The sequence below is a fragment of the Vulpes vulpes genome, chromosome 3 (genome assembly GCF_048418805.1).
Source record: "Vulpes vulpes isolate BD-2025 chromosome 3, VulVul3, whole genome shotgun sequence".
Classification (NCBI taxonomy): domain Eukaryota; kingdom Metazoa; phylum Chordata; class Mammalia; order Carnivora; family Canidae; genus Vulpes; species Vulpes vulpes.
Window position 1 is genome coordinate 115,065,881 of NC_132782.1, and position 23,957 is coordinate 115,089,837.

Here is a 23,957-nt window from a genome sequence, read left to right on the forward strand (position 1 = left end):
CCCCTTTGTCGAAAACACGTCAGTGTGGGACAGCAAAGCACTGGCAGGGTTCTACTTGCCGTACTGTAGCTCCGAAAGCCCACCCCTGCTGAACTAAGTGTGCACGAGGAGTCACCAAGAATTAGGCCATCTTGAAGGCCTTCGTTAAAAACTCAGGATTCAGGACACCCAGGTGGCTCAGTGGTTGAGCATCTTGTCTTCAGCTCAGCACCTGATCCTGGGGTCCTGGGATCGAGTCCCACGTCTGGTTCCCTGCATGGCGCCTGCTTCTCCATCTGCCTCTCCCTGTGTGTCTCTCATGAATAAATAAATAAAATCTTAAAAAAACAAAACAAAACAAAACTCAGGATTCTCTTTGCCTCCCTGTGATCTAATCTCAGTGGACTTTCAGGGCACTGGCAGGGCACCTGCTGAGGGAAGATGAAGCAGAGAGGGAGCTGTATCCCTGGGGCATTGGGGCCTGCTGGCTTCTGGAAGCCTGCTTGGAAGTTCCATGTAAAGGTAGGTGGAAGGGAAACATCGGGGGGGAGGGGGGAGGCATACACCTGAGAGAGCCTACGCAGACAAGAAAGGTTCCCAAGCTGGACAGACACGTATTTAGCAGCGCCCAGTCCTCACCTCGGCGTCAACACCACCACAAGTGTGCGTGAGGAGAGGAAAGCTGCTAAAAGCACCTGCACGCCTCACTCACACCAACTCCCAGGCACTTGCCACAGAGGCCCTTCCCCAGGCCGGTAGGTCCTCTGGGCCAGGGCAACAGCCTGGGCAACACAAGGGCCTTGCTGTTGCGGAGTCAGAGATATGTGGCTTCAGGTGTCAGCAAAGAGAGAGGGTCTCAAGAACTGGCCGTAGAGGGGAGAGGCGATGGACGCGGACCAGTTGTGGGGCCAGGCAGGTCCTCAGAGTGCCAGTCACCAGCCTAAGGCTGCCAGGTCCTCGTCTAGACACAAGTGAGGCCCTAAGAGGAAGGCGAGCCGGGGAGGACCCAGCTCCTGGAGTGAAGGTCCACCGTTTAGACCTAGCACTTCAGCTGACTGAGCAACAACTTCCCACACAGTTGGGGGATGTCTGATAATTATAAGGAAATGAATCCAGAGTCATCCCCGATGTTAAAGCCTCCCGCAGAGGTTGATCAAAGGGTTCAAACTTGCGACTACAAGAGGAATAAGGTCTGAGGACTGAATATAAAACATGGTAACGACACTACTACATAACTGAAATTGCTGAGAGCAGACCTTACATCCTCTCTCCCCCTCCCTGCCCTCCCTCTCTCTCTCTCTCTCTCTCTCTCACACACACACACACACACACACACACACACACACATCCCAGCAGAGCAGGGCCGTATTACCTGGGGGTAGGGAAAGCGGGGTCCCCGCAGCCATGCTCCCCACTGCAGAGGGTCTCCAGGGACAGCTCTGCCTCACTGCCCTCGCCATAGTCCTCAAAATGCTCCTCACCACCTATCACGGTGACAACGGACTGGCTGTGCAGGTGGGATCTGCAAAAGCAAAACCAAAGGGACTCGCTGTGACTCGTGGCCCTAGAACCAAAGGGGTGATGGCACCTTCCAGCACAACATGCCCGAGCCACATGTCTGAGTTCCAATGTCCTAGCAACCATGTTAGAAAGGAGTAAATGAATCGGTGAAAGTGACTTTAACAATATATTTTAACTTATTCCAACGTTCCAAAATATCTTTTCAGAAGCAGTATTTTATATTCTTTATTTTGTAAAACGTCTTTGAGATCTGGGGTTTGCTGTGAACGTCCAGCACACCCCACTTCTCTCAGCATCTCCACATCAGGCATTCAGCTGCGGACACAGGCCCACGTCTCCTGCAGACAGACCCCGGGCCTCTTCCAGGTGCTGCTGTCTTCATACGACCGCTGGCCAGCATGGGGGCACACTTCTGCTGCGACGTAAAATTCAGAATAACAGACTCCAACGTGGGAAAATAAAGGGCTTGCTAGCACCTGTCCTCCTCCTAAGGAGAGCACTCCTCCACACCCACCCTCCAGAGTACAAGGTCATGGGGCCGGGTAGGTGCTTGGGCACACCTGGAGGCTGGCAGGGGCTGGGCCAATGCTTGGAAACCCAGGGCTTCACCACGGGCAGAGAACAGCTGTGGAGTCCTCAGAGCCTCCACCACGGCTGGATTTAGCTCATCGCCACTAATCCATGCAAAAACCTGAGAGCTGCCCCTTTCAGTAGAGGAAAGGGAGCCTCAAGGAGCCGTGACTGCCCTGCAGGCAGAGTGAGGGACAGAACTGGGTCCCTGTGCACGTGCCCCAGACCCACGCGGCTGCTCAACATTCAGAACTGGTTCCAACTTCCCACCCACAAATGCACACACCCCTGGAGCAGTCCTGAAGCCACGACAGACAAATCCCATGGTCTTACACCTGCTTTCAGTTACAATGAAATCCAAGTGAACTGAAATGGGGGTGATCTTAGCACTTCATACCATCCTCTGAAGCATATCTGTAAATATGATTTCATACATATAAATGAGGGCACCTGGGCGATGGAGTTGGCTAAGTGTCTGACTCCTGGTCTCAGCTCAGGTCATGATCTCAGGGTCATGGGATCGAGTCCCGTGTCGAGCTCTGCGCTCAGTGTGGAGCCTGCTTGAGATTCTCTCTCCCCCTCTCCCCTCCTCCCCCACTCCCTCCCAAATAAATAAATAAATAAATAAATAAATAAAACAAATACATGAAGCAAAAATCTTTGTTCAAACACTAGAAGACCTGATATTATGAAGATGTTGATTCTCCCCAAATTAATCGGTATCAATACAACCCTAACCATAATCCCTGCAGATGCCTTTCTCCAGAAGCCAACAGCTGACTCTAAAGCCCACAGTGGGGCAGCCCAGGTGGCTCACTGGGGACACCCCAGGTGGCTCAGTGGTTTAGCACCACCTTTAGCCCCGAGCATGATTCTGGAGACCTGGGATCCCTGCATGGGGCCTGCTTCTCCCTCTGCCTGTGTCTCTGCCTCTTTCTCTGTGTCTCTCATGAATAAATAAATAAAATCTTTAAAAAAAAAAAAAAGCCCACAGTGTGGGATGCCCGGGTGGGTCAGTGGTGGAGCATCTGCCTTTGGCTCAGGTCATGACCCTGAGGTCCCAGGATCGAGTCCCACATCGGGCTCCCTGCATGGAGCCTGCTTCTCCCTCTGCCTGGCCTCTGCCTCTCTCTGTGTCTCTCATGAATAAAAAAATCTTAAAAAATCATAAATATAATTAAAATAATTTAAAAATTAAAAAGCCCACAGGGAAAGGCAAAAGGCCAATGGCACCAACACAGCGTGTCAGGAACCAGGCTAGAGGACTGACAATTCAATCCACAACATGCTCGAGTACAAAGACTGTGCTGATCCGAGAATGGACAGAAAGCACAGCGTGCGTGCTCCCGACCCAGCCACACACACTCAGCCACAGGACCAAGGTGATACCAGACAGCAAAGAAAGGAGGAATCTTTTCAAAACTGAGGCTGAGTCGACTGGATAATCATTTGGGAAATGACCCCTACCTCACACCCCAACAAAAAAATCAGTCACAGAGAAATTGCAGATCTGAATATAGAAATGAAAAAATAAAGCTTTTAAAGGAAAACAAATGTGAACATCATAGTGACGTAAAGTAAGCAAAGATTTCTACAACTATACAAAGGTGATAACCAGAAAAGAAGAATGGCTAAACCAGGCCATAGGAGAATTAAAAGCATCTGTTCCTCAAAGACACCTGCAGGAAAGTGAAAAGGTGACCTATGGAGCAGGAAACACATCCCTGTAATTCACAACCCAGAGAGAAGACCCACATCCAAAATATATAAAAAGCTCCTACAAATCAGTAAGAAAAAGATAACCCAACAGATCAGGAAAAGTCCAATCCCACCGTGGCCTGTTTTTGTAAGGTCAGAGTGGGACACAGCCATGAGCCATACCACTTGCACTTCACCAGGAAAGCCTGTGTAGTAGCCACTGAGACCATACAGCCTGCAAGCCAGAGAAATACTTATTATCTGACTTTTTGTAGAAGTCTGGAGACCCCGGCAATAAACAAATGGGTAAAAGACTTGAACACGCGCTTCACAAAAAAGAATCTCGAAATGGGCAATAAATGCAAAAAAAAAGGCACTCAGTCAGGAAATGCAAGTAAGAACCATCCCACAGCAACACCACACTCCACACCCTCCAGAAAAGGAGCTCGAGGGACCCCTGGGTGGCGCAGCAGTTTGGCGCCTGCCTTTGGCCCAGGGCGCGATCCTGGAGACCGGGGATCGAATCCCATGTCGGGCTCCCGGTGCATGGAGCCTGCTTCTCCCTCTGCCTGTATCTCTGCACCCCCCCCTCCGTGACTATCATAAATTTTAAAAAAAAATTTAAATAAAAAAAGAAAGAAAAGGAACTCAAAAAAGTAGCACAGAGCAGGCGGTTGAGGAAAGGGAGTGACCAGAACCCCACCGGCAGCTGGCAGGTAAGCACCTGCGAGAAGCCGGCCTGTACCTTTCCCACAACCCAACAAGCATGCTGCAGACGCAGCACCACCCCCCTCCCAGGGACAGACAGGCCACCAAGACACGAGGTGCTTGCAGCAGCTTTGTGCAGAAAGCCAGAGTGAACCACCCAGATGGCCACCAGCAATGAATTAAAAAGCTGCAGCCCACCTCATACAACAGAATAATAGTAAAACAAATGATGGACAGCCATGCACAAATACTGGGACAGACCTCAACAGCCACGACATTAAGGGAAAGCAGTCGGGTGTAAAAAGGCTACACAGTGCGGGGGATCCCTGGGCGGCTCAGCGGTTTAGTACCTGCCTTCAGCCCAGGGCGTGATCCTGTTGTCCGGGATCGAGTCCCACGTCGGGCTCCTAGCATGGAGCCTGCTTCTCCCTCTGCCTGTGTCTCTGCCTCTCTCTCTCTCTCTCTCTCTCTGTCTCTCATGAATAAATAAATAAGATCTTAAAAAAAAAAAAAAACTGGTACGCTTGAAATTCCCTAACTCATCAGTGAGGATTGCCTCTTAAGTGATTTATTTATTTTTTAAAAGATTTTATTTATTTATCCATAGACACAGAGAGAGAGAGAGAGGCAGAGACACAGGCAGAGGGAGAAGCAGGTTCCACGCAGGGAGCCCGATGTGGGACTCGATCCCAGGTCTCCAGGATCACACCCCAAGCTGCAGGTGGCGCCAAACCGCTGCGCCACCGGGGCTGCCCTCTAAAGTGATTTATTAGGCAAATGCTCAGTGCTGTGTGGTCACTCCACCGGAGGCGCAACCCGGGCCGGGCAGCGCGGTCCTGAGGGGCCAGGGCGCCTGCGAGGCTGCGGGCCTGTCCCACACCGGCTGCACTCACGTGTCACCATGTGATACTGCCGTTAATGAAAAAAACACAAAAACTCTGTGAGGGCCGAACAAGAAAGGAAATCAAATAAAATAAGCAAAACGAAATAAAATCAAACCACTTGCAGGGCTGTGAGGCATGACGGCTTCCCACACAGCACAAGGGAAACTGCCGGCTCTCATCCCAGGGCCACGCAGGCCACCCGGCACCTGTCGGACCCCGCCCTCTCCCTTCGCAGGTGTTCAAACACCCGGGGACCTGGGGAGCAGGGGCAGGAAGAAGACCTGGGGAGGGATGCGGTCCGGATAAGCAGGTTCCAAGATCCTGCTGGGAGACGTGCCCTGAATATGGTGTCCTGCCCTGGTTTCTAAGAACTTCAGTGAGAAACCCAGAACCCAGCTTCTCCCTATAGCCAAGGAAGCTGTGCCATGCGTACAAGCAGGGTATCTGTCGCCAGGAGGAGCACCTCTCAACACAGAGGTCCGCTGTGGCTGAAAGCAGGCTCGGGGCAGTGGGCGTGCGCTCATACCAGCATGACAGGCCACGCTGCAGGGCCTCCATCCTCCCCAGGTCCCCCAGGGACTCTGCACCACTGACTCCAAGCCCTCCACAAACCCAATGTGCCCACGGGACACATCCCCTCAGTGTCTTACGAACAATACTCGTGCCATGCCCACACCCAGCCTACAGACCTGCCCGGGAGCAGCAGCAGAGCACCGTGGCTGGGATCCTCCATGGTGTCCAAGCACTCAGGCTGCAGCTCAGGGTGCACCAGGGTGCTCGTGTCCTCGTCGGTGAAGGTCTCACACTCGCTGTAGGTGCTCTCAGACCCCATGTATGCACTGTCTGTCACCTCATTGGCCTAGGAGAAGAATGCTGAGAGTCAGCACCACGCTCTAAAGTGGCCAGGTGTCAGTAAGCCGCCATGCCCCACACCATGCCCTACTGCAGGCACCTTAGAGACCACGTGGTGGGGCAGCCTAGGCAGGCTCCCAACCACACCTGGGAGCAGAAACATTAGCCTATAAAAGAATCCAATATGTTTAAATACTGAAACACAGGCACATGTTCCAAAGCAGAAAAGCTACGAGAGCAATTCTGAAAGTTGGTTACATAGATTTACCTAAAACAGAGAGAAGACCTGCAACAGCACATGATAAATCCCAGTGAGTCCGCCCATGTTGTCACCACCAGCACCGCAGTTAGTTCTCTCCAAAGACCAGGAGAAGAACATGCTCATTAAAAAGTCACCATCAATATGTGTTATGTATGCTCAGGCTACTGCTTGGAAACTTAATCACGGGGTCTCACCACAACACACTAGCTCATCGATTATTTAGCCAATGCATTTCGTTCACTGGTTAAAGGTCCACCTTCCACAAAACCGATCTTTGTTTTCACTCTCTGGATCCTGTGCCCAGCACAGGGCCAGGCACGCAGCACAGTGCAAATGGCTCAAACCCAAAGAATCAAGCCATTTTCAATTTATTGTCTCAGCTTTAATTACAATGCAGTTGCGCTCGTTATGGAAAGAGGCCAACAGTTCAGGCTCAAAAGTTTGAAGTTGGGATCCCTGGGTGGCTCAGTGGTTTAGCGCCGCCTTCAGCCCAGGGCGCGATCCTGGAGTCTCGGGATGGAGTCCCACGTTGGGCTCCCAGCATGGAGCCTGCTTCTCCCTCTGCCTGTGTCTCTGCCTCTCTCTCTCTCCCTCTCTCTCTCTCTCTGTCTCTCATGATTAAACAAATAAAATCTTAAAAAAAATAAAGTCTGGGATCCCTGGGTGGCGCAGTGGTTTGGCGCCTGCCTTTGGCTCAGGGCACGATCCAGGAGACCCGGGATCGAATCCCACGTCGGGCTCCCGGTGCATGGAGCCTGCTTCTCCCTCTGCCTGTGTCTCTGCCTCTCTCTCTCTCTGTGTGACTATCATAAATAAATAAATAAATAAATAAATAAATAAAAAAAATAAAGTCTGAGGTTAACAACATGAAAACAGGTAAGAAGGACACCTGGGTAGCTCAGCGGTGGAATGTCTGCCTTCAGCCCAGGTCGTGACCCTGGGGTCCTGGATCGAGTCCTGCACCGGGCTCCCTGCATGGAGCCTGCTTCTCCCTCTGCCTGGGTCTCTGCCTCCCTCTGTGTCTCATGAATAAGTAAATAAAACCGAACACACACACAAAAACCCAGGTAAGATTCCAGAAAAGCAGCTGGAGAAGAGTGCATTGTGTCCTGTCATCCTGAGGTAACTGCTCCTCCCCTAACTCTGCGGGCCTCTCCCGGCTGCAGCCCCGTGGCTCCTCGCCTCACCAGGGGGCGTGAAGGCCCAGGCCAGGCTGGTGGGATCCTAGCGTGACAATGACAGCCCAGGGTCCATCCTCCATCCACTGCCAGCCCTGTGACCCCACACTGGGTCCCCACCGCTCCAAGCCCTGTTGCCTCATCTATAAAACGGGAGTGGGATCGAGAGACAGGGAGGTACGGAGAGAAACGTGGAAGACCGTGGGCTCACGGCCCCAGCTGTGTGCAGCCAGGATGAAATGAATGACGAGAGGCGGTGCAGATGTTCAGTGGTGTTACCTGTCTCCACGGGAAGACCCCGTCTTCCTTGGACTCTAAGGCAACTGAGGAACCCCTCAAAACCACTCACTTCAAAATCTGAAGCCAGGAAATCCCTTACAGAGCCTCAACATCACCGAGCAGGTGTCACCTGCTGCCAGGCAGTGTGAGGCAGGCACTGGGATGTCAGGGGCAGGGCCCGCAGAAGCAGCACAACAGGACAGGAACTAAACCCCCCCGCCAGTCCCTGATGTCTGCTGGGGACGGCTGCTGGCTCGCTGGGCACATCGGGTGCCGCCTTGAATCGCCCAAGGATGGAGAGGACGCCCACCCCACGGCCCACTGCCTGCAGGACAGCCCAGGGCAGCCCTCGCTCCTCAACTGCTCAGCCCCACACCCCCCAATCCTCACCCAGCAGGCCCATCAGGGACCCTGAGATGATTTCCTGGGGAAGAGAACTTAAGTCTTGAGGTCAGCCTCTGAAAGGCTCATCAACCAGTGCCTCGGAAGAGCACAATGCTCCCCCACCCGGCGGTGTGGACCCTGGGCCCGCGACCCACAGCCCAGGGTGTGAGGCAGGTTAGGCCAACGCAGCCCAGAACCGAGGCCTGGCCCCGGGGCCTTCTGACCTCACGGCAAGGGGCGCACCTGCATCACACAGCTGGGGCCGGGCTGCAGTGCACGCCAGACAGCTCAGGTGCAGTAACTCTCTGCTGAAGGACCAGTGACACAGCTGCAGCACGCGTTCCCTTCTGGGCAACTCACTGGCCTTGGACAGCTCAGCGGGGTGGTGCTCCCCCGCCTCCTCACCCCTGAAGCAAAGCCGCTGCTGCACACAGAGGAATAGATGAGCGCTGCTCCCGCCTCACCAAGGAGTCAGGTTTGCACTAACCCTTAGTTGGCCCCAAATTACAGAGCGGTCCCCCCCCCACCCCGCGCCACTGCTCCCACACCCGCCCCCCGGGGAGCTGAGTGGTGGGAGCCCGAGGGCGCAGGGTCCGGCTCGGGAGCCGCTGGCGGCACGAGTGCTGCCCCCCTGCCCGGCACTGCTCCACCGACACCGGGCCGCCCTGCACAAACGCCAGCAGCCAGGCAGTTTCGCAGAGCAGCTGGCTAACATCTGCCTTTCAAGAGTGGCCGAGGTGGCCTCGACACCCGGCCCGACGCACCAGCCCGCACCCGCCACCACACAGGACACGGCTCTGCCCTGAAGTCAGTCTGTGCTGTCAACTTTAAAATTATTTACAAATTACATACGTTAGGATGAACTCCCTGGAAAACCAAAGCACACACGGAGCACTGCTGCCCCGCGCGAACGTGACCTTCCGGGCTTACCAAGGGCGTGCTGGTGGGCGAGGCGGCGGCCCGGGCCATGGCAGCAGCCCACCCGGCCGGGCCCTTGGGAAGCTCTGCTCCCTGCCCTCGGCGCTGCGCCCCACGCTCCGGCAACTGCTGGACACGCCGTCCAGCCTGGCCACCAGCCACCACCAGCCACCAGCTTCTGCGGCCAGCCACACAGCCTATCTGCCAGTTTGCTGGCGTTTAGGCAAAACCAGCACGTTCACCTGAAGGCCCATCACAGCCTTGGAGAAAGTTTAACCTGCTCCCAGACATGCTCCATTAAACCTGCTGCACGGACGGGGCGGGGGGCAAAGTTCAGGAAGTGTCCTCGTCAGCTCCAAAACAGACCTCAGAGCAGGGGCTTACGCTGTGACTGCCAAAGCTCTGCTGTGACAGTCTGCACACAAGACGCAGGCCCCGTCCCCAGGCCCCGTCCCTGCACCGAGGCGGCCCTTTGCTCTGGAGGCCTCGGGTGAGGAGGAGGAGGAGGAGGAGGAGGAGGAGGAGGAGGGGTCGAGAAGGCACAGCGGGACGGTGCTGATCGTCTCTGCCAGTACTATTCTCCGTGACCCTCCCGATGCCCATCAGCAACCCTGAGACGTGGGCTGGGCCCTGCACCTGTCAGTACCTCCCAGCAGGTGTCCCTCCAAGGAGCCACCAGGAAGCAGGAGGACCCAGGAGCCCCCAGCCGCAGAAGGCAAGGGTCCACTGACCCACACTGTTGTGTGTTCTCCCAGGGAGTCAATACGGGCTCACGTAGGTCTGAAGATCCCCGCCGCAGGGTCCCCAGACGGGAGACGTGGGTGTAACGCACGTGCTCCCCACCCATATTTTTACTGAACTTTCAAGATAACATGATGCGTAAACTTCTCTAAAGGACCCTCTCTCTCTGAGTTTCACAGTACCTGGTTCCAATCCCCTCAAAGTCACAGGTGAAGATCCTAAAAAGCATAAAAAGACAAGGAAGAGGACAGCCCGGGTGGCTCAGCGGTTTAGCGCCGCCTTCAGCCCAGGGCCTGATCCTGGAGACCCGGGATCAAGTCCTGCCATCAGGCTCCCTGCATGGAGCCTGCTTCTCCCTCTGCCTGTGTCCCTGCTTCTCTCTCTCTCTCTACCTCATGAATAAATAAATAAAATCTTAAAAAAAAAAAAAAAAGACAAGGAAGAGCCTTCAGTGCACATGACGAAGCAACAGAAGCCAATCAGCAAAGGCCGCTCACAGGCTTCCGACTCTGCGACATTCTGGAAGAGGCAAAACTACAGCCAAAGACCAGCCACTGCAGGTGCTGGCAGTGAGGGAGGGATGAGCGCAGGAGCAGGTGTCGAATGGAGGCTTCCCTGCGCGACACCACATGATGAACACGTGAGCTTGTACACTCGTTAAAGCCCACGGAATGCATGGGGCGCCCAGGTGGCTCGGCCAGTGCAGTGTCCGCCCCCAGCTCCGGTCATGACCTTGGGGTCCTGGGATCGAGCCCCGCGTCAAGCCCCACGTGGGGGCCCTGCTCAGCGGGGAGTCTGCTTCGCCCTCTCCATCTGGCCCCTCCCACCTGTCTGTGTGTGTGCACACTCTTGCTAAAATACATAAAAAATAAAATATTTTAAAAAATTATAATAAAAACCCCCACAGAAAAAAAAAACCCACAGAATGCACAACACCAAGAGGGAGCCCTAATGTAAACTACAGGCTTGGGGGTCCCTGGATAGCTAGCACCGCCTTCAGCCCAGGTCGTGATCCCGGGATCCTGGGATCGAGTCCCACGTCAGCCTCCCTGCATGGAGCCTGCTTCTCCCTCTGCCTGTGTCTCTGCCACTCTCCATGTCTCTCATGAATAAATAAATTAATTAAAAACTAAACTACAGGCTTTCGTTAACAACAATGTATCGATCCTGGATCAGCAGTTATAACTAATGCACCACACTAATTAATGCAAGACGCTCATGATGGAGAGAACCGTGATATGTGTGTCAGGGCAGCGAGGAGAGTGAGAACTCTCCATACTGTATGCTCCATTTTCTGAGAAGGTAAAACAGCTCAAATATAAAGTATTAATTATTTTTCAAAAGTAACAACAAAAACTTAGAAAATATTTTCTCCTTTCTGAAAAAGAACAGAAGTATCCCTTTTGCATTCTCTGAAACACTGACTTCCTAGTGTGCTTTCTGGAAGTGGCAGGTGACAAGATCAAGGTGGGAGCTGGCCCCTGGAGGGCACCAGAGGTGGGAGGGCCACAGCCTTGTGGCCTCAGGGCTCAGTCTGCACAGAGGACAGGAGGGGCTAGAGTCTGAATCTCCCTAAATCCGCTGCCCCAAGGTGACCCCAACAGTGGGGACAGTGTGTGCACCCAGGTCCACCCGGTTTCGAAGCCTCAGGGCCCCCATCCCCAGAGACAGTGTCTGGGTCAGGAACTCTGACTGGAGGTCCTGGCATCACACACGCACACACGAGGGCTCTGGAGACAACCCCGTGCCTGCCTCCTCTACGCACCTGCTCTCATACCTGCAGGTTGTTTCATCATCATCGTTAGTGAGTATTTACCGTACGTTTCCCGTGTGCAATGCCAGGGTTTACACACCGGAGGAAATGGGGCCCGCGGCCAGCCTGGGCTGCTGCCAGGACGCCGCAACGGGGCGTGGGCACCCCTCCTTGCGCTAGCACAGATGCTGGCCTGGGCGTCTGCTCCGGGTGTGCACACAGGACCCCCTTTGCCCAAGGCTGGCCACCAGAGCTCCAGGTGGCCGCAGGCATGGTTCCACCGAGGTGCACGCAGCTGCCCCTGCATGCAGGTGGACGTCAGTGTCGCCGTGGAAGGGATAGGCCCCGAGTCAGTGTTCAGTGCTGCTGCAACGGGGGACGGCAGCTGGGGTTTACGACCATAGAGGTTTATCCTCTCAGAGCTGCTGAGGCCACGAGGCCGAGGCCACAGTGTCGGCAGACCCTTCCAGGGGCCCTCTCCTGCCTGGTGCGGCTGCTGGTGGCCCCGGGCAGCCCTCCGCTGCTCTGTCGCAGGGCTCCCGCGTGTCTCCTCCTCTCTCCTGTCATTGCATTCAGGGCCCAGACTCCTACCAGCATGATCTCGTCCTGACGTCCTTGATGACATTTGCAAGGACCCTTTCTTCAAGTAAGGTCATGTTCACAGGTTCCGAGGGATCCTATCTTTTGGGAGACTACCATTCAGCGACACCCACCTCCACATAACGTGTGAAAAACTGATACAATGCCCTAGCAGAAACCTGAGCAAGGGAGGGAGCGGAAGATGGTGCTGCAGATGCTCAGGCCCAGCTCTGCGGGGAAGGGAGACAAAGGTCCAATGCTCACTAAACAAGTGTCTGCACGGAGTGTCTCGACCTCCCAGGTACTCCGATCAAGGAAAGGAGGATTCCCCTGACCTAACTTGCATTCCTGGAAAATGCAAGGTGTGTCACGCTGCACACACTTCCCCACCTTGCCCTCCTCTGCTCAGGGCGGCAGCCTCCCTCCATCAGGGTCTGGCAGTTCATCTCACAGGTGACACACCAGAGTCCTGCACACACCAGCCGCCATCCAGCCACACGTGCCCCGGTCAGCACCGTGCCTCCAACGCCAGGACAGGGCCTGGCACCCTCAGGTCACACACACACAATGAATACACCATCCTCGCTCAACAGGATGCCTTGGGGAGCTGAGGCCTGGCCTGTGCTTTGGGACAAAGCTGTGAGTGCTGAAGGCTCCCCAGCGGCCCCGACATCCGTGCCACCAGAAAGGACAGTCAGGAGGTGAATCCACGTTATCTGAGCTGACTGCTACGTGGAGCAGCCCCCTCAGTGGGGACACTAGACCCCAGAGGGAGGCAGTGAACGGCTGTGGACTTTGAGAAGCTGCTCTAGGCAACCCAACCCTTGTCCCTCCAAGGTGCTAAGGCTCACAGCCACTATGCCAAGCCCAGCTCTGTTCCCTGGGCAACAGCTTCTGAGGTGCTCCGGAGTTTCTCATGTGTATTTTTTTTTAAGATTTTTATTTATTTATCTATGAGAGACAAACAGAAAGAGAGAGAGGCAGAGACACAGGAGGAGGGAAAAGCAGGCTCCATGCCGGAAGCCCAACGTGGGACTCCATCCTGGGACTCCAGGATCACGCCCTAGGCCAAAGGCAGGCACTAAACCGCTGAGCCACCCAGGGATCCCCTAATGTGTATTTTTAATAAGTAAAAATTCCAGGTCCACCCACATGGGCTATCTTGGCACCTGCCCACCCCTCCAACTGGTGGGACACAACGGTGTGGTCTGTCCTCATGGCTGTGCTCACAGACCTCCTCCTTGCCGTGCAGACAACAAAAAGCCCACAATTCTAGGTGACACCATGTAGTCATAGCAACTGTGGGGGCAGGTGGCAAAGAAGCATGAGGTGTTAGAAGTCCCTAAACTCAGAAAATGATTTAAAATTTGGTAAAACAAAAACTTCACAGCACGTCCCTAGCTCTGGCTTTGCTTGGCAGAGAAGGTGACAGCAACACCACTGGAGAGCCCTCAGACCCCCGCCCATCCCTGTGCTGACAAGAGGCCTCAGATGGGCAGCAGTGGAGCCCCCAGAGCTCCCAGTGGTATGCACGAGCTGCACAGGGAGCCCTGCCCTGCCCTCCCTGCCACTTCCTGCAGAAACGGCCGGGGCATGACTAAGTGGCCATACAGAAAGATAGTCCCATCAAACTCCCTTTCGGCCCCTCGGTAAGTACCACTTGCCTCAAAGGTAACGAAGTCGTCGAACTCATCGGGGCAGGCGGGCGGCTCCTCGTCCTGGGCAGGTGCGACCCCGCACAGTTGGCCATCGGACTCTGCAGGAGAGAAGACCCGTACTGAGCAGGGAACCCAGAGCACCCCCAGAGGCCAAGGGGGGAGGCGCCGGGGTGGTAAACGCTAGCGGGGGCTCTGGCCGGCCCCCGAGAAGCCTGGAGGAGGCAGCGGCACAGTTAGGACAGGAGGGCAGGCCCCGCCTCCAGAGCAGGTGTACAGGCCCTATGGTAAAGTGTTTGTTTCTTTAAAAGCCCTGACAGCACTGGGGCGCCCGGGAGGCTCAGTCAGGTAAGCATCCGATGTGGTTTCAGCTCAGGTCATGATCCCAGGGCCCTGGATTCGAGCCCCGTGTCAGGCCCCACTCTCAGCGAGGAGTCTGCTTGGGAGGCTCTCTCCCTCTGCCCCTCCCCCCACCAATCTCTGTAAAATAAATAAATATTTTAAGTAATTAATTAAGTCCCCAACAGCATTGTAAAGAGAGGGAGCAGGATCTCAAATCTGTAACATGTTCATGGACTTTAAAAAGTATTAGGTACCCAGACTTAAATTTTTTAAAACTTTGTGTTTGGGGAGATGTGGGTATTAAACAAACCAACATAGCGTCTCGTCCTGGTGCTGGACTCGCTGGCAGCTTTTACATCCTTTGTTTTTGTTTAACTTTATTTTCTGCGATCAACATTTCATATAAGGAAAGCCCTTCACAACGGGCAGACTTCAAGTGTGACGTGAGCAACACACACATCAGTTCTCGGGCACGATCAGTCCTCAGAGCCGCAGGCCTGTAGGAGAAGCCACTTCCACCGTGTGTGGGTGCTGTCCGGGCGCAGCCCATGCCGGAGAGCAGGGGAGCAACAGACGCTGCCTGTTTCCCGATGTTGTGTCACGGGGCTGCCGCCCCAGGAGGAGAAGTGTTTTTGTGCTCCCCGTCCCGCCTCCTGGGAAGTTCCTGAGGGTCAGGGCTGCCAGGGAGCGGAACAAGCCCCTTGCCGCCTTACCTGGGTTCACACCAACCACGTGACTCTTGGAGCTTGTGGGGTGGTGGCCAGGGGACCCAACATGGAATCAGAAGGCTGCACACCCCGCCCACCACCAGGGGCCTGGTCAACCACAGGGCCTGCACAGAAACCCGATGTGCAGGGGTTTGGGAGCCTCAGGCGGGAACACATGGAGGTGCCGGGAGGGTGGTGCAACCTGAACTCCACAGGAGCAGAAGCCCCTGTGTTCCAGACACTTCCAGACCTCACCCAGTGAGACCTCCTCTGGCTATGCATCTGTAACCTTTGTGGGTTTTTTTGTTTGTTTTAATTTTATTTATTTATTAGAGATACAGAGAGAGAAAGAGGCAGAGACACAGGCAGAGGGAGAAGCAGGCTCCATGCAGGGAGCCCGACGTGGGACTCGATCCCAGGTCTCCAGGATCCCGCCCTGGACCAAAGGCGGCGCCAAACCGCTGAGCCACCCGGGCTGCCCTCATCTGTAACCTTTGAAACAAACTGCTAAAGGTAAGTAAAGTGTTTCCCTGGGTTCCATGAGCCATGACAGCAAATGATCAAGCCTAAGGAGGGGCCCTGGGAGCCCTGGATCCACTACCAAGTCGGACAGAAGTGTGGGTGGCCTCAGCACCTGAAGTGGGGTCTTCCCTAACCCCCCACAACTGGGGTCACAGCAGATTACATCGTGGGACCCTAACTGGTGTCCCCAGAAAACTGGACAACTGCTTGGTGCTGAAAACCCACACACTGGGTGTCAGTGTTGGCAGCCGAACACAGGCCACGGAGCAACTACTTTCTCAGAATACACCACTTACTTACCTAACGTACGTCATGTAGCCAGCAGTCCCTTGCTTGACTCCTCCTAAGTACGCCCTGTGCCCGCCCCACATCAAGAGCTGCGCCCTATCCTGACTGAGCCAGAGGACGTTCTTGTCTGGCGGCTGCAGCAGGTGGGAAAACACTGCTGACTGCCCTCAGGAGCCCCACCGGGCTCTCCGGGCACCAAGAGCCGGGAGACTGGGGGAGGGACCTTCGCCACCAAGCAGTGGCAGGACACATGGCTCCTCCGCCTGTTTCTAAAGGACTCAACTTGAACAGAGTACCAACCCTTTCCTTTGACGACTGTGTAAATCCAAACACTGACGTCCTCGGCAACTGTGAGATGCCTCAGCAGCTCCAAACCACGCTGCGGCAGTGACTACAGCCCTTATGCCAAACCCCGATGTGGCCTTTGCTCTAAGAACCACAGGTACTTGTCCCGGTGGAACCGTTCTCCCCAGGAGCGTGGCTAGGCGCCCGAGTGGGACCCACGCAGCAGGCGAGAAGCAGCCTGCAAGCTGGTGGGCCGCCGTCCCTGCACCAGAGCTCGGGGCAAGGAGCTGGACCGCCGTCCCTGCGCCAGAGCGCGGGGCGAGGAGCTGGAGAGCACCGACTGCGCCGGTGCAGTTCGAGATTGCACGCGTGGCTGCTAAGAAGACCGACAGTCTTTGGCCTATTTTTCCCTCTCGAATGTTAACGGTCTTCCTTGCCCTTCAAAAACCCGAGGCAGAGAATCAAAGGTCTCAAAACACAGCCGACCATGTTCGCTGCGCTGGACGTGTGCTCAGCCTCGAAGGGAACAAGGGGCCGAGGGGTCTTGTCCCACACCGTGAACAGGGGCACGTGGTCATCACAGCAGCTTTGCCCTCCCAGTGGGAACTGAACAGGATTCTCCTGTTAGCTTGCTCTATCTGAACGAAAACAATTCTTGGTGAAGCGGACATTTTTAATGTGCAAGTATCTTATTCTTCCAGAGTGTGGGGGTGGCCAGCTCGCTGGCCTATTTGTAGCAATCCTCCCCCACCAACTTATTCTATTCCTGAAATAAGGCCTGTGGTATGACAGCGAAAATCTCCCCGCGCTTCGCTGCCAACTGGGTCAACACGCCACGGCCCTTGCTGTGTCGCTCCTGGGTGTGGAGCAAGCGTGCCCGCACCGGAGGAGGACCCCAAGCGAGCTCCAGCGGAGCTCCAGTCTCCCAAATGCTATCAAACACCAATTTCAACATCACCATCTGACTTGCTCTTATTTTAGTTTTTTTTCCACTCTCCTTTCCTGGCCAAAGTAAATGATGAAATCAAACTACAGAAAATAAGAAAAACAAAGCCTGAAGCCCCGAGCCCACCTGGCAGCATGTCCAAGACCAGCGGGGAGGCCCCAGCAGCACGGCCTGCCCCACCTGGAGGCCCAGCCCCTCGTGCCCACTCCAGGCTATGGTCCTGAGCCCAGGGGCCACTCACCCACCCTGTGGAGAAACCCAAGTCTTCCCTCGCTGCCCACAGCCTGCTGTGACCCCAGTACCCTCACCTATACCTTCTGACCCCAGAGACCTAACCTGGACACAATGGCCTCCCTGCAGCCCCCAAACATGCCAGGGTGCACGCCCAGGCACCCCCACCACTGCTTCACCCTCCTCCCAAGCTCCTGTCACCTCCTGTAGGGGGCCCTGCCTCATTGTCTGTGGGCTCTCCTCCACTAGAAAGCCAGCTGCTGAGGGCATGGGATGCCGTGCTGTGTCCCTGGAACACTCTGGCTCTGCAGTGTCTGTGCCCACAGTCCTCACGGGCCACATCTGGGCCCTCCCTCCGCTGTGGCCCTCATCCACTCTGCTCCAAGCTCTCAGTACTGCAACCCCTGAGCCGAGCCACTGGACAGAGCCCCCCTGTCATGCACCCCAGCAGCAGACTGTCACTCAGGGTCCAGGGCCTGCCACCCCACTTCAGGAGCGGGGGTCTGCCCCACACAGACTAAATTCAAGGGAGGGGACACCACCTGCAATGTGGCATCACGAGGAGACCAAACCTCACCCTCCAGGGACATGTCTATTCCAAAATGTTCTTGCCACAGAAAAAAACACAGCATTTCCATCTTGTCATTTTGTCCAGAGAAGAATAGATGAACAAGAAAACAGAGGCACTTGGGGGCTCCGTGGCTGAGCGTCTGCCTTCGGCTCAGGGTATGATCTGGGGTCCCGGGATTGAGTTCCACCTTGGGCTTCCTGCATGGAGCCTGCTTCTCCCTCTGCCTGTGTCTCTGCCTCTCTGTGTCTCTCATGAATAAATACGTAAAATATTTTTAAAAAACAAACCTTAAAAAAAAACAAACAAGAGAACAAAACACTAAAACAGCAACAACGACCCCAGAGAAATATACACCAAACAAATCAGAAGAGATTATAAACTGGAAAAAAAGGAGAGAGAGAGAATATAACCAGACAGGAGAACAGAACAGAGCAATACACCAGATCCTGGGTGTACTTTTGGTCTATTTGTTACAAGAAACTAGATTCCAAAACTGTAAAGAAAGGAAAACTTATATAGATACAAAAATAAAATTAAATAGGGGCACCTGGGGGGGGATCAGCAGGTGAGTACCTGCCTTCGGCCCAGGGCGTGATCCTTGAGTCCCGGGATCGAGTCCCATATCAGGCTCCCTGCATGGAGCCTGCTTCTCCCTCTGCCTGTGTCTCTGCCTCTCTTTGTGTGTGTCAAGAATAAATAAATAGGGGCAGCCCCAGTGGCGCAGCGGTTTGGCGCCGCCTGCGGCCTGGGGTGTGATCCTGGAGACCCGGGATCGAGTCCCACATCAGGCTACTTGCATGGAGCCTGCTTCTCCCTCTGCCTGTGTCTCTGCTTCTCTCTGTGTGTCTATGAATGAATAAATAAAAAAATCTTAAAAATAAATAAATAAAATCTTTAACAAAAAATAAATAAAATAAAATAATAAAATAAAGGGGAGAGCAGGCCAGAGCAAGCTCTGGATGGAGAGAAAGAGCCCTGGGAGCTCCTCTCAGGCACCGCCCAGGACCTCTCCCAGGGCCTCGCCTTGTGGCTCCCCTCTGCCAACCCCTGGAACGGAGAGAAGGGGGAATGACCCACACAAGGCAAGGAGGAGGGAGGAGGAGTGGTGGGTGTAAATGGAGGTTGGGGGGGGTGCCTGGGTGTGGCACCCTGGCAGGTTTGGGGGCTGCAGAGAGGCCCGTGAGTCTCAGTGAGTTAGGGTGAGATGAGGACTCAAGGAGACAGCCTGTCCTCTCACCAGACTGATGTTCCTTAAGTCACTCAACTTCAGGACACATGTGACCCACAAGACAGCCACGTAGAGTGACAGCCAGCAGCCCACAGATAAGAACCAGCCTCAGCAGGCATCCAAGGCCAGAGAGTGTCATACAGCAGTGGGCCCCAAGCCGTCCAGGAGCACCTGCAGACTCCCAGGTCATGACCACCTGGGGACCCCACAGTTGAGCTTCAGTGTGCATGAACTACGCTACTGTGGAACAGACTTGCCACCAGCCTGCCAATAGGACTGTGGACTTCGGGGGAGAAGGCCTCAGAGCCACATGATGGCACCAGCTGTCTAGCTGGCCACCACCCTGGGCTCTTTCCTGCCCACGCCCCCAGGACCAGCTGCCACTGCTGCTCCCAGCCATGACCCTTCAGAGGAATCTGGATTCCTCAACCCCCTCAACCCGGGGAAGCCCAGTCTCACCCTCTGGCTCCGTGGTTTCAGACCCAGAGACACAGATGCTGCTGACCTACCGGTAATGCTGTGCACAAGCCACCTGCCTGACAGGCAAGGCCAGGGCTCTGTGGCCAGCAGGTCACTAGTTCTGTTTCTGTGGTCACCCAGGGAAATGGGTTCCTGTTGGTAATGAGCAGTCATGACAAACCCAGGGGGCACCCGTCATCCCTCCCGTAGCTGGAGAGTGAACCAGTGCTGACAGGCTGAGAGCAGCAAGAGGCAGTCCTCGCACCCTTAGCCAGTCGTCCTCGTCCTTCTAAGGACTGTTTCTAAGTAGTTCCCGTTAGTTTCTGGATTCTAGATTTTTCTACTGGCAACCTGGTATAGTACCTGAGATTTCAGCATACCCTTCCCCACTTTCCCTCCCCCAACCTTCCAAAATAGCTAAGTCTAATCTTTGGTTACATAAATATTCAATTTGTTTAATTATAATGCCTACATAAAATAGCACTCCTTACCAGCCACGGTGTATTCTAGAAGGACATTTTCCCTCTTTTTCAGCATCTTGTTTCTCCTGGCAATAGTAATTGCTTTCTGGTATCTTAGGCTTGGCCTCTATGCATCTGTCACCTTCCCATCCCTAGCCTGTCAAGCAGAGCTGTGAAGGCTTCTCTGATGCCCCCCCCCCCCCAGTTCAGGGGGGTCTCCAGGTTCCATCACCATCGACCTAGAAGCCTCCACCTGGCTGGTCAGTCATGTGAGCATGAAGGTGAAATAAAGCTGTAGAAAAGTAATGATGCCATCGCCTTTGTGGAGACGTGTCTCCCCCGTGACTGAGGTCACACAGACAAATGTGGTGAGGCTCGAGGTGTGCACGTAAGAGCCCGTGTACCGGGGATCCCTGGGTGGCTCAGTGGTTTAGCGCCTGCCTTTGGCCCAGGGCGCAATCCTGGAGTCCCGGGATCGAGTCGGGCTCCTGGCATGGAGCCTGCTTCTCCCTCCTCCTGTGTCTCTGCCTCTCTCTCTCTATGTCTATCATAAATAATAAATAAATAAATATTAAAAAAAAAAAAAAGAGCCCGTGTACCTCCACTAGCGGGTAGGTAAGCACTGTTAGGCACGCTCACTGCACGTGTAAAATCTGGCCGTGCCGCAGACCACAAAACAAACTCAACAAACACCAGAGAATGAACACAGAGATTCCATTCTCTATCACACACAATGAGGCTTTAAATTAATGACAAAGCTTTAAAAAACATTTAGAAATTAAAAGAACTTGTGAACAACGGAAGAGTCAGAAATCACAATGGATTTTAAAACTAAGAGAAAACAGTGTATGCTGAGTTTCGCACACGTTAACTGACAGAAGTTGCTGGGGAACAAAGCCATCCCAAGGGTCCTGGGCACAGGTGCCATAGCCGAGGGAGGTCCTGAGGATGTGCTCCATTTAGGAAGCCACCAAAGGCACTGGAGATTGAGCAGAGGCCAAAACTTGCATGAAGCCGCCAGGGAAATCTTCTGCAAAAGCATGAAGGCTTAAATAACTTTATAACCTCCGAAAATCACCTAAAGATTACAACGTATCAGCCACAAGGATACAGACACAGGAATGGGACTCTAAGCCTCAAACCTCAGAGGTCATCCAAAGGCTCTCTTCCTCATCCCCATGCCCACATGGCATTACCCACATCACCCATCCCCTGCCAGTACCACCTCCCAGAGGGTCTCCTGCCCCACCCACTCTACAGGTCTCTCCCCAGGCCCCACCTGCCCAGCAGGTGGTGGCGCCCTCACCATAGCCTCTCCATCCTCAGGCTCAGCCATGCTCATCATGCTGGCCTCAGGACAGCTCCACCACTTGGACCAGACCTCAGTCCAGCCCGCCTCACAGGGGGCTCCTCCCTGGAGCTGGTCTACAGGGTTCTATGGCACAGCCCCCACCCGGCACACTGATAGTCCTTCCTTTGATGGGAGCTCTGCACCCACAGGTCCCTCAGGTCGCCGGGCTATGCTGGTACTCACATATGTGTGGGCCCACTGGGTGAAGAACAAAGGGTCACATGGGTCAGGAAACAGAGTGCACCTCAGGCACCTGGGCTCAGTGTTTTAGGAAACCCAGCCCCTCTGGGACACTGCTGGGCAACACAGCAGACAGACAGGGAACAGATGAAATAGGGACTCTACCAACAAGTGCTGATATGACTGCAGATCCAAGGGCATCCCTGACCCGGCCACTGCAGGTCCTGGCCAGGTCCTCCAGCTCTGACAAAGGCAGGAAGAAGGGAAGAGCGTGCAACCAGTGCCTTTCTGCCACTATCAGCCCCAACACCCCGGGCTGGAACTGGAGCATGAGGAAAAGGGGGCTCTCCAGAGCTCCAGAATTCGAAGTGAAGAGGCAGTGGACAGGCACCAGGGAGAGTGTAAGAGTGTAAGATACTAAGCTTACACCCACAAAACCAGCCATCCCAACCTGTGTACAGGCCCCAAAGATATGAAAACATGTGTCCACACAAAGACAGATGTCACCAGCTTTATTCGTAACAGCCCCAAACTGGAAACACATGAGCCCCCAAACAAGAGGCTACCCCCTGGGCAACAGATAAACAAAATGTGGTACAAACATACATTGGAACAGTGCTCTGCGTCAAAAAGCAGACTCTGGTCCATGCAACATGGATGAATCTCAAAAACACCACCCACAGGGAGAAGCTGAGTGTAAGAGCCCATACCAATGACGCCCTTTGTGTGAAAGAAGCCCACGAGAGGCAAAACTGATCTCGGGTGATGAAAATCAGCCAAGATGGTGTAGAGTGAAGGGAGGGGCCACGTGAAGGCCGTGAGGGAATGGTCTGTGGTGATGCTGACACTTGGCAGGCATTTCCGTTACTAGGCACTAAGAATTTGACAAAATTCACAGAATGACTTACGATTTACTTAAGATTTGTGCATTTAACATACGTAAATTTTTACTCAAAGTAAAACCACAAATATTAAACTCTAGGTAATGACTGGCACACATGCTAAACCATTTATGGTAAAGTGTATGGGAGTTCATGATTTGAAATGCAAACCATTAAAACCATTAAAAAAAAAAAAAAGGTCACCTTCCCATCCCTAGCCTGTCAAGCAGAGCTTTGTTGTTCAGGCGGAGTGTGGACAGGTCTGCAAGAACGTAATGCAGCTGCATATGGCCTGCAGAACACCAACAGCAGTGCTCGTGCAGGTGCTCATGTGTAACCCTTTCAGTACCCTGGCATGTCCGTCAAAGGGGCAGCAGCTTTCTAACATCATGGGCAACAGGCTGAGTTAGTTCTGGGAGATAGGGTGTGTGAGGAGCAAACAGGGAGAGTGCACCTGAAACCAGGGTGGGTGCTTTAGGGGCTTGGAGGTGAAGGGAAGACGTTAAGCCCAACCAAAGGAGCCTGAGGAGGAAGGGGCTTCCTAAGGGTGGCTGAGGGCACAGCGAGGCGAGGGCTCGAACAAAGGATGCCAGGAGAAGGAAGCACACGATGGCGGGACTGACCTCCGTTCCTGATGGCAGCGATCCCTCGGTAGAAGTCCTCAAAACTGATCACACCAAGCCCGCCGGGGTCCAAGTATTTTGTTAAGTCCTTCACCTGCAATTGTCAAGCAAGAATGTTATTCGAGCCTTAAAACATCAGAGGGGGGTGCACTTTGTACTTGACCCTCTTGCCACATCCAGGCGAGCAGCCCACTTGCAAGGTGTAATGCTGAGAATACGAGCCGCCAACAGCTCCAGCCACAGACAGGAGGCCTCCCAGGAGAAAGCTGCCAACAGCACCCAGGACCATGAATGACGGAATAAGATCCTACTCTCAAAGGTCAACGTCATACTTCCTGAGGAAGAAGATCAGAAGCGTGAAGTTTGAGGGATTATTCTAGCTAGTATCTGGACTATTATTAACACAGCATAGACCCGCTCATCCATTCCAACAGGCCTTCCTGGATGTGCAAAATCCTTAGTAAAAATAACTTAGGCAAGTAGACTCTGGATATCAAAAAAATCATAAAAAGTAAGATGATTCACACAAGGATGTTACACAGAATGAAATTCTTCAGAAAGAAGATACATTTATATTTTCAAGTCTAGACTAGGTTTCATCAAAATTTAACATTTTTGTACTTCAAAAGACACCATTAGTAAAAACCAAAAGACAAGATACAGTCTGGAAGAAGATATTCGCAAATCACATATCTCATAAAAGACTTGTATCCAGAATATATAAAGAACACTTATAATTCAACAAGATAAACACCACTATTTTTCTTTAACGGGCAAAACATTTATTTTATTTTTTTTTTTTTTTAACGGGCAAAACATTTAAACAGACATTTTGCCAAATAAGATAGAAAGTAAGCACATGAAAAGATGCTTGAGATTATGAGTCGTTAGACAAATGCAAATTAAACCATGATATCACTT

At 53.7% G+C, this 23,957-nt stretch overlaps 1 protein-coding gene across 3 annotated transcripts in view; it reads right to left on the reverse strand.

Moving 5' to 3' along the window:
- The window catches only part of RAB11FIP3 (RAB11 family interacting protein 3), an 80,501-nt gene that overhangs the window by 16,949 nt on the left and 39,595 nt on the right, over positions 1-23,957 (reverse strand). For 2 of the 3 annotated variants that reach the window (XM_072754258.1, XM_025984944.2), the window contains exons 2-5: positions 23,037-23,130; positions 13,971-14,062; positions 6,050-6,219; positions 1,352-1,501 (exon numbers count right to left, since the gene is read on the reverse strand). In XM_072754258.1, coding sequence (XP_072610359.1) covers positions 1,352-1,501; positions 6,050-6,219; positions 13,971-14,062; positions 23,037-23,130 — 506 coding nt within the window. Of the gene's footprint in view, positions 1-1,351; positions 1,502-6,049; positions 6,220-9,245; positions 9,460-13,970; positions 14,063-23,036; positions 23,131-23,957 lie in introns of those variants that run through there. The other variant, XM_072754259.1, reaches the window with a different exon arrangement.